Raw genomic sequence first — 9405 nt, 5'->3', positions numbered from 1 at the left:
TTGCCACTCTTGATTCCACACTCAATTCAGAATCGTTAAAAACACATTCATCAATCGATTCAGATTGTATATTATCTGTAAAATTCTCTTACGGCAACCTATGAGATAGATTACAAAATTAAAAAGAAGATGTGAAATTTTAGAGAAAAAAAAAAGTATATCTCTCAAATTAGGTGTGGAGGCAACAAAAAATATACTGGTCAAATTAAACTTAATTTGAAATATCGTCATAATGAACACAAAGGTCATTTACGTAACAAAAAAAATGCTATTTTCTTCTCTTGCTGAGCATATTGCTGAAACAGACGTGATTATAGAATTAATTAGCTCATTTTAACTACAAGCGCACTAACTTTCAATGTGTTAAAGCAATTTTCGAAAATCTGAATCAATAATTTTTGTCTCGTTAGTTTTTGTTGTTTTGATTTCTTTTTCAGGTGTAGAAGAAATCTATTCGTAAAATGGTCGACGGTTTTACCGTAAAAATCGAAATATGTAAATTTGGGATCTTTCGATGAATACGTACATTAATCCGTTTGTTTTATAGAACAAAAGTTGGCTATACCTGAACTTTTCTCATGCGCTCTCCATTTAGTACCAGGGCTTATGTCGCTGTTCGGATGTTTGTAAAATTTTTATGTTAACGCACTTAATATTCAACAGTCAGTCTTGTTTGTTCACGACGTTTTCTTTCAATATTAAAAAACTTGCCACTCTTGACTCATCACTCAATTCACAATCGTTAAAAACACATTCATCAATCGATTCAAATTGTATATTATCTGTAGATTCACTTACGGCAACTTATGCGATAGATTACAAAATTAAAAAGGAGATGCGAAATTTTAGAGGAAAAAAAAGTATATCTTTCAAATTAGGTGTGAAGGCTACGAACTATATACTGGTCAAATTAAACTTAATTTGAAATATCGTCATAATGAACACAAAGGTCATTTACGTAACAAAAAAGTCTAATTTCTCCTTGTGCTGAGCATATTGCTGAAACAGACGTGATTAAAGAATTAATTTGCTCATTTTAACTACATGTACGCTAACTGTCGATGTGTTAAAGCAATTTTCGAAAATCTGCATTTCCTTAACTTTTGTCTTGTTCGTTTTTGTTTTTTTTTTCCATTTTAAATTTTCTTCAGGTGAAGAAGAAACCTATGCGTAAAATAGTTGACGTTCTTACCGTAAAAATCGAAATATGTAAACTTGGTACCTTTCGATGAATAAGTACACTATTTTCAATTAATCCGTTTTCTGATCATCTAGTGTATATCAACGTGACCCAACAACATGAAGAAACTGAGGAAATGATTTTCATTTTGAATCTTTGGGAGGAAAAGAAGAGTCAAAATGATGAAAAATGGTTTATTGAGAACTTTCACTCTTTAACAATATATAAACTAATTCTCGGTAGCGCAGTAGGCAGTGCGTCAGTTTCATGATCTGAAGGCCGTGAGTTCGAGCCTTACCCGGAGCATTAACATTTGTCGTGAAATTCGAAGTTTAGGAAATTATTCTATGAAATAAAGAACATTATTCGTCTGAAGAATATATGCAGACTTTGGATGAATTGTGGAGACCATGATACCAGAATACTTAGGTTTGAATGTGATATAGAGGCGAGACTTTGTAATAAAGATTTTATTATTGAATGTCTATTAAATTAATAAAATAAGAGTTAAAGCAAAAATCATAAGATTTTTCTGCAAATACAGCACACTCTCTAATAACCCATATTCGAATCTTGGTTATGGCACCAGTTTTCTCGATTCCTATACACTTTATGCTATATTTATCTGAACTAAATATAAATTTAAGCTTCAATCTATAGAGCAACCAAACAGGAGATTCGATCAATATATCGTTTAAAGATAGTTACTAAATCTTTTAATTTTTAAAATGAATAAACGAAACTGGACCTACTGAATAAAACACAGTGTGTGTGTGCGTGCACTTTCACTTTACTTATGTTAAACCATTGCTTTTATTAGATTTTCTCAGTCTCAAATTATCCACCAGAATAACTAAATGAGAGGTTTCTATTTGCAATAAAACCTCACTTTTATTTAGCGCGACAGTGATACCACGTGAATAGTCATTATCGTTACACATTGATGGGACTTTGATCTCTAGGTATTACCTCTACAACGGGGGAATGATATTGTCATAACCTTAAACAAGGTCGCACGTAATAGTGTTCTTCACGAGCGGTAGCTTGTAAAGTGACACAGGAAAGGTAAGTTGAGACAAAATCGACTTTATGGTTTTCTAGCCCACGTGTTATGTTAGAAACTTGTACTTATGCAGAACAAAAAATAATTTCAGAATAAGTACTAATGCTACAGAAAGAAGAAATTTAGGATACAGTACTTTTCTTGAAAAACTAGGAGCCACCTTTATTGGTACCTTTTATCCATTTCGATAAGTACTTCTTACATGGCTTAAACTGACTAGACATTTCGCAGTGAGAGTATTTATATTGCTACTAAAAGCATCTTCATTTTTTATAATTGGAAATACATATATTTGATTGCACTCACTTTGGTTAAACCAGTTATTCCTTATACACTTTAACAAAAAACAACAACAACACTAAATCAATCAAAACTAAACGTTCATGACTGAGATCTTACTTTTTAACTTTCCACCGCACAGTTTCTCAAATATGTTTCTATTCACTGGATTATCATAATAAATTAATGTAAGTATTTTATACCCAGCATCATGTAAATTGTAAAACATGAAGCACTTTCATTGTTGTTTCATAAAGCTGAGATGGTTTCATTGGTTTCGCTGGGAATAAGGCCATACTGTCTTTATGCTTGGAAACTGATATAACCATGAAATTGATGGTCTGGAGTAGCTTCAGCATTTGAATTATAAAACTATCAATCATGCAGCTGTTATAACATATAAAGAATAGGTTTAAGAAACATTTCTTCAAGCAAAAGGCTCACAATTCATTCAAGCTCATTTATGAGCCTATATAACTTTATGACTAATTTAATTAACATGCGATTTTTAAACGCCTAATTCCAAGAGTTCACGATCCATTTAGTAAACATTTTATGTAAGTTGAGTGAAAAAATGTTAGAATTTCTCGGATTTGTCTCAACCACTACTGTGCCCAGGCCCTCTCAGAGGTTCAGAGAGGTCCGGGCCATTTCTGTCTTTTGAGGCCCCTGGCTGTAATAAAAAATGATGATACATGAAAACAAAATAATATAATCATTAGCCCAAAAGAAAAGTAAAACATAATTTGAATATTTAATTTGTATATATAATTTGCAGCTCTAAGTTGAATATGTCACTTTTTGGTCTGATTGAAAAGCACATAAAAACAAGTCGCAAAATTTAACAAATCCAAAAAAAGAACAAGTGTCTAAATTTGAGGCCCTCTTTGAGCTTGAGGCCTGGGCCAAATAACTCTCCTACTTCTCTCCCTTCTCAAATTAGCCGTAACTGTGCCTGTCGTATCCTATCCGACCTGATGAGCTCTTTTATTGGGCGAAAGGCCTCGTTGTCATTGGATATATAAGATATAGCGTTGTTGACATATTGTTATACACTCGTCTTTATTTTCACTTATAAGTTTTTAGAATTACGGGTAGGTATGAGCTTAAAACGCCCTCCATCGATTCTATAATTCCTCAAAATTTCTTACCGAACAGCCTAAAACAACCAATCAGTTTTATTCTAAATAGCAAATAAATTCAAAAATATTATCACTTCACCAATATATCTATATGCTTTCCTTTCTTTCATTAGATTCACATTTTTTATTCCAAGACTTCATTTTGTTGAAGTTGCTGACACGATAAAGTTTCTTAGAGTTTATGAACGCTTCCTCCGTGACCTATAAAGTGAAAATTGGCCAGATACTTCCGCTTTACCTCGAGAGATGATTCGTCGTTAGTTGCCCTCTAAGTAGGTCAGCGACTCTAGGATTAGGAGTCATATCCGTGTGAGTAGGTCTCAGGTACGCTGTGCTAATGATAAGGACATTTTCGTCGTTTTTTTTCGATTTATTGTAAGTTATCGCTAGTGAAAATTAAAAAGAAATCAAGAGGTATTTTTAAGTCGTTTCTTTTATTTCTAGAACAGTGTAGCTTTGTAAATTGTAGCGCTGAACTGTTCCAAACTGTGTATCACCGAGATGAAAGAGTTTAAAGAAAGGCTAGCAGCCAAAGCAATTATGGTGTGTTCGTTATACTGTGTCATCGCTACGGCAGGTGAGTCAGTTGAGCTTGAAATGTTGCTTATATCTTAACTAAATTATTTGTTTTATGCAGTGCTTTTAATATCTTACCTCGTAACTTGAGAGACGAAAACAGACGCATCCTTCTAATTAAAATAACTGAATTAAAAAGAGAGAAATAATATATTATAGAAGGAATTACAACGTAAATACTAGGTTAAAATAATTATACGTTTTTATTAAATAATTAAATTTCCCACAATACTCGTACAATATCCTTTTTAAATTACACCCCCACCCCCTAACGATGGCTCGAAGACATATAAGGTTAAGTAAGATCGCTGCTGCGGGCACAGCTCAGGTAGCCGATTCTGCAGTTTACCCTTATGAACAAGTAAATATTTTTAAATATCTTAAATGTTTTGGGATATTTTAGTTATTTTTGGATTTTCCTTTTAATTGTAAACATTTAGTTACTATTTATGATCATTGTGGTGGAGGTTCTGTGAAAATTTCAAACAAAATCTCACTTATAAGTTATAAGATTGCGCCATTTTCCCCGTTATGTATACGAAAAAACTGTACATGTTTATTAAGGTGGTTATATATTCTGCGTGATGAATGTGACTAGTTTCTATCAGTATAATCTGCAAAATTGTCAATCATAAATTGAAACGTTTAATATATACGAAATTATCTATGCGTATGTATTTGAGTGTGTATGTATACGTCAAAAATTTAACAACGCTTACTATGTGTTCTGTGGTTGTATTTGAGTGTGTCTGTATACGTCAGAAATTTAACAACGCCTACTATGTGTACTGTGGTTGCATTTGAGTGTGTTTCTATGTGTCAAGAATTTGTTTGACCCGACAGGCATAATGGAAGCCAATTATAAGTTTAATGCATTTTTCAATTGTGCTGAAATATTTATTTAAATTTAATATCGTTTTTTCTTTTATGTTTTAACTTGCACCAATTGAGACAATACAAAAACACGTATATTACGTTAAATGGTTGTAACACAGATGTTAAATATTTATGTTAAATCGTGCTTGAATAAATGAAAAGGAAAAAGGTTGTGTGTTTCATGATTATGAATATTCTAAATATTATTTATTCCTCTTTCGTAACTGATATGATCCATTAGTTTATGTCTTTTATCAATACTGCTTTCTTTTTATTTCATATTCAATAGATTACGATAAGGTTACTTTGAAATGTCAAGAAGATCACATGTCTGTTGACGTTGAAACAAGTGAGAATTTTTCTGGAATTCTGTACACCAGAGGAAGCTTCCGCAAAGCCGAATGTTCATATGATGCTCACACTGGCAGGAATTTTCAGTTAAACATTCCTTTGAAAGGATGCAACACTAAATCTGTAGGTGACCTATCTGTTTATTGAAATTCTTATTTTTTAACGAGAAAAAAAAATTTAAACCAAATAGTATAATGTAAATATTTTTATGGTTGTTAAATTTATTAATCTTTTATAAATTATTCTATTTTTAGGTTTTCTTTTATACAAAATAAAAACTCAAAAATAAGTGAACAAAATAGCGTATAGAATAACAAACAGTAAGGAAAAAAAGATATCGGTCCTGTAGGGCTGAGTGGCTAGAGCGCTTGCCTCGCAATCTTAAGATCGCGGGTTCGGAGCCCCCATGGCACCAAACGTGCTCCCCTTTCAGCAGTGGGTGCGTTATAATGTGACGGTTAATCCCACTATTTGTTGTTAAAAGAGTAGCCCAACACTACCTGCTCAATTAGGAACGGCTAACGCAGATATAGCCCTCGTTCAAACCAAAAAGTTATTAGATATGTATTATTTTTTATCATGTAACAGTTTGTTTTTCTGATATGGAAACTATCAGATTACTTTCAAAAACTTGTGATGTGCACTTACGATAAACTTTAAAAATAATAGTTCGACTTTCTACTGTCATCTTTTGTAATATACGAGTGTTTTTTTGTTTTTTTTCTCAACAATTTCCTTTCAGAAGTTTCTAACATTCCTTTGTTAATTTCTCCCCAAAATGGCCCCCAGTGGCACAGCAGTATGTCTGCGGACTTACAATGCTAGAAACCGGGTTTCGATACCCGTAATGAGCAGAGCACAGATAGCCCATTGTGTAGCTTTGTGCTTAATTTCAAACAAAATCCCCAAAATGAAATATTATGGTTGACATTACGAGCATTTCAAGTGATATGATCTCCACCTATTCCTATACTCTAACCATATTTCTAGTCAGATTATTTATCACTGTAAATATAATGATACAGTATATTGTGTTTTATATTTAAAACGTTTGTAAATCTAACTTTAATTAAATAGTACTTGGCACCAATTTTGTATTATAAACAAAACAATAAATTTTACTTGCTCAAGGGATTTTTTGTATGAAGAATAAAGACATTTTACACGTAATTAAGTGTTTACGTCGAATTTGAGATTACTGATCTGTTTTCTTTTTTTTGTTGTTTTTTTTTTACTTTTATTAATTTTTACTTTTCCTAAAGGAGAATGCCCTCTACACTAACGTTTTAGTACTACAGCATGACGATGACCTGATTATTAAGGGTGACGCAGCCTTTAAGCTAGTGTGTGATTATAGTCCTAAAGTTTTTACAATTAGAAACGACAATGAGATGGTTTTTACAACGTACGTATTCGAAACTATATTTCAACTAAATATATATATATAATATTTCAGTTTATTTCTCACAACGATACGGTAAAATAGTTGTTACATTATGCTCTTTGTATAATATTAGTGACTATTACAGTTTAGAACTAGCTGCTAATGGTTTTTTGTTCAGTTCTCCAGATGAGGGGCGTACCTGCGTAATTCCCGACCAAAAATCAGTCATTCACGGCCTTAAAAATATTGAGAAGTTGATTTACTGCTGTCGAAAAACGAATACGGCTCATGCCGGTTTAACGGTAATATAGTAATTAACGCGCACATTCTTGTAGCTTTCTGCAGTTCTACACAAGATCTGTAAAATTCACACAGTGGAGCTGCAAAAATAAGTACTCTCAAACCACCGAAAGTTTATATTGGTGCACTCATGTATGATCCAAAGATTGTACCAAATTTTGCACTCCTTTGCGAAATTACACTCTGCACGTGTCTCACAAGCGTAGAGTGCGAAAAAGGGTTTAGTACCCGAAACAAAATATCGGCGTTCTTTGTCAACAGAAAAATTAAGCACATTAATGGGAGTTGTTTTGATAGAACTAGACGCAAACAACTTCAACTGTTTGTTGCCCACTAGAAATGAAAAACAAAAAATGTTTGAGAGAAGTAAGATTGTTTCAGCCCTACAAAATCAGAAAAAAAAAACCTGATGATGACAAAACCTTGTCGAAACGTTGTACATTTGCTGTTGTGTTAAACTTGTATTAAATGTTTTCTTCATTACCCATTCAAGCCGTCTCCAACCATTAAATAGTAATAGGTCTGCACACACATAGTGTTTCAAAATAGAAACATCATTAGTCGTGGCTGTCAAGATATTTTAGTTCTAATTTAGGTATTATTATTTTTTTAATTCATGTTTTTGAGCTGCATGTTTATTATAATATCTCAAGGTAGTGCTTAACTTCTGATTTTCTCAGGGTGCTCGAGTTACGAATAGATTATAAAGCATGCAATGTATGAAAACATGCACTTTAATACTGAATCGGTCTATATATATATTTTGTGTACAAACCCTTAACTTCTGATTTTCTTAAAAGTGTTTTGTTTAGCCTACCAAGTGAAAGAAAAACATGCACCTTTATGCTTTAATAGGCCTATAAATTGTGGGTAAAAAATAAAATAAAAAGTTGTAATGTCATTACTTGTGTTTATTATGACTACATCAGGTGATTTAATTTGCTAAATTAGTCCTGTGCTAAATTTCACCTTTTGAAGTAATAAAATAATTCATAATTAGTTAAGTTACTTTTCATCACAAAATGTTTCTGCTGCACTTTGTAAACAAATTTAAAATTACTCCCACTGACAGAATTCTAGGAGTGAGTACTTCGTACAGAAAACAATTATATGGAGCACTGTTTGTTGTCTAATAGTAATATCAACAGATTTGTTTCATTGTACTTCAAAGTAAAGTAAATCCGAATGCTAATTCTAACAGAAAAACTGATACACAATTTTGATTGGAAAGAGTAAAAAATAGGTGTGTGAGTTTGGGTTTAATTTTAAACAAAATTCACGATGAAGGTTACTTAGTGTTTGCTCATGTTCATTTCTGAAATACATTCTTTTTAACTATAAGTAACTAACTTAGAAAATACATTTTATGTCTGATAATTATTCTTATGAGGATTAGACCGCTTAATTGAAACTTACTTAATACCTTCATTTTAAAAAAAAAATAGTATGTAAAATTACAACTTAAGATAAAATAGCTCAAGTTAACTTGGCATTAAGAATATGAAAAATGATAAAAGCCAGAAAAGTTGTAAATGTAAACACAATAACAGCACTTCAAATATTGTCAAGTAGCACTATAGCGCTTTAGCAGTTGTAAGAAAAACAATAGCGAAATAAAATAATGTTTTGGAAAATCACCTAAATAAATTGTCAATTAAAGTTGTAATTGAAAAGAACAATTATAATAGTGCAAGTGTATTTTTTCTACTTGTTTCTTTTTAAAGACCACTCATGGAATTACTGATCTTATTATAACTCTTGAAATGCTTTCTAAGTGACTTAATGCTGCATTTTATTTGTAGGAATTCCACTTTTACTGAAGCCATCAACAATGATCCATCATTCACTGTCAGCGCCACTATTACTCTGGTAGACCCGGACCCATCTGCAAAATCCATTCTTAAGCATAAGAAAGCAAGCGTCAGTAACACCACAAATATTGTTGTACTAACACATAAAAGAGAAAAACCTTTTGTTAAAAAAATCTAGACTATAGTAGGGTTGTATCATCTATACAACCTTCGGCTTCAAATTCATTTCGACAATATTGTTTTGTTTTTGAATCCAGCAGCGCTATTCTTAGCTTTATATCTTGCTTAGCTTTCAATTGTTTGAACCTCGAGTTCAAATTCAGAATTACGAATAATGCGAAAGTCTGACTGGATCACATCAAACACGCGAGTCAAAATATTATTAATATAGTCATGGATAAGAAGAATCTTTCTGCTGCTTATTGTGCTTTACGTTTTGTATA

At 32.1% G+C, this 9405-nt stretch overlaps 1 protein-coding gene across 2 annotated transcripts; it reads left to right on the top strand.

The window, feature by feature from the left end:
- The first annotated feature begins 2199 nt into the window (after positions 1-2199).
- LOC106468541 lies at positions 2200-9357 on the top strand. 2 transcript variants are annotated; one of them, XM_022396875.1, is made up of 5 exons: positions 2200-2245; positions 4109-4241; positions 5406-5590; positions 6730-6872; positions 8954-9357. In XM_022396875.1, exons 2-5 carry the CDS (start codon positions 4166-4168, stop codon positions 9138-9140), a joined length of 591 nt encoding a protein of 196 aa, XP_022252583.1. In that variant the 5' UTR covers positions 2200-2245; positions 4109-4165; the 3' UTR covers positions 9141-9357. The 2 variants fall into 2 exon arrangements, with proteins under 2 accessions (XP_022252583.1, XP_013784426.1); XM_013928972.2 differs by lacking the exon at positions 2200-2245 and adding an exon at positions 3850-3988.
- Positions 9358-9405: the final 48 nt, after the last annotated feature.

This window comes from Limulus polyphemus, unplaced genomic scaffold, assembly GCF_000517525.1.
Source record: "Limulus polyphemus unplaced genomic scaffold, Limulus_polyphemus-2.1.2 Scaffold3048, whole genome shotgun sequence".
Taxonomy (NCBI): domain Eukaryota; kingdom Metazoa; phylum Arthropoda; class Merostomata; order Xiphosura; family Limulidae; genus Limulus; species Limulus polyphemus.
The sequence above is the reverse complement of the archived record's forward strand: the minus strand, read 5'-3'. Positions and strand labels throughout refer to the sequence as shown.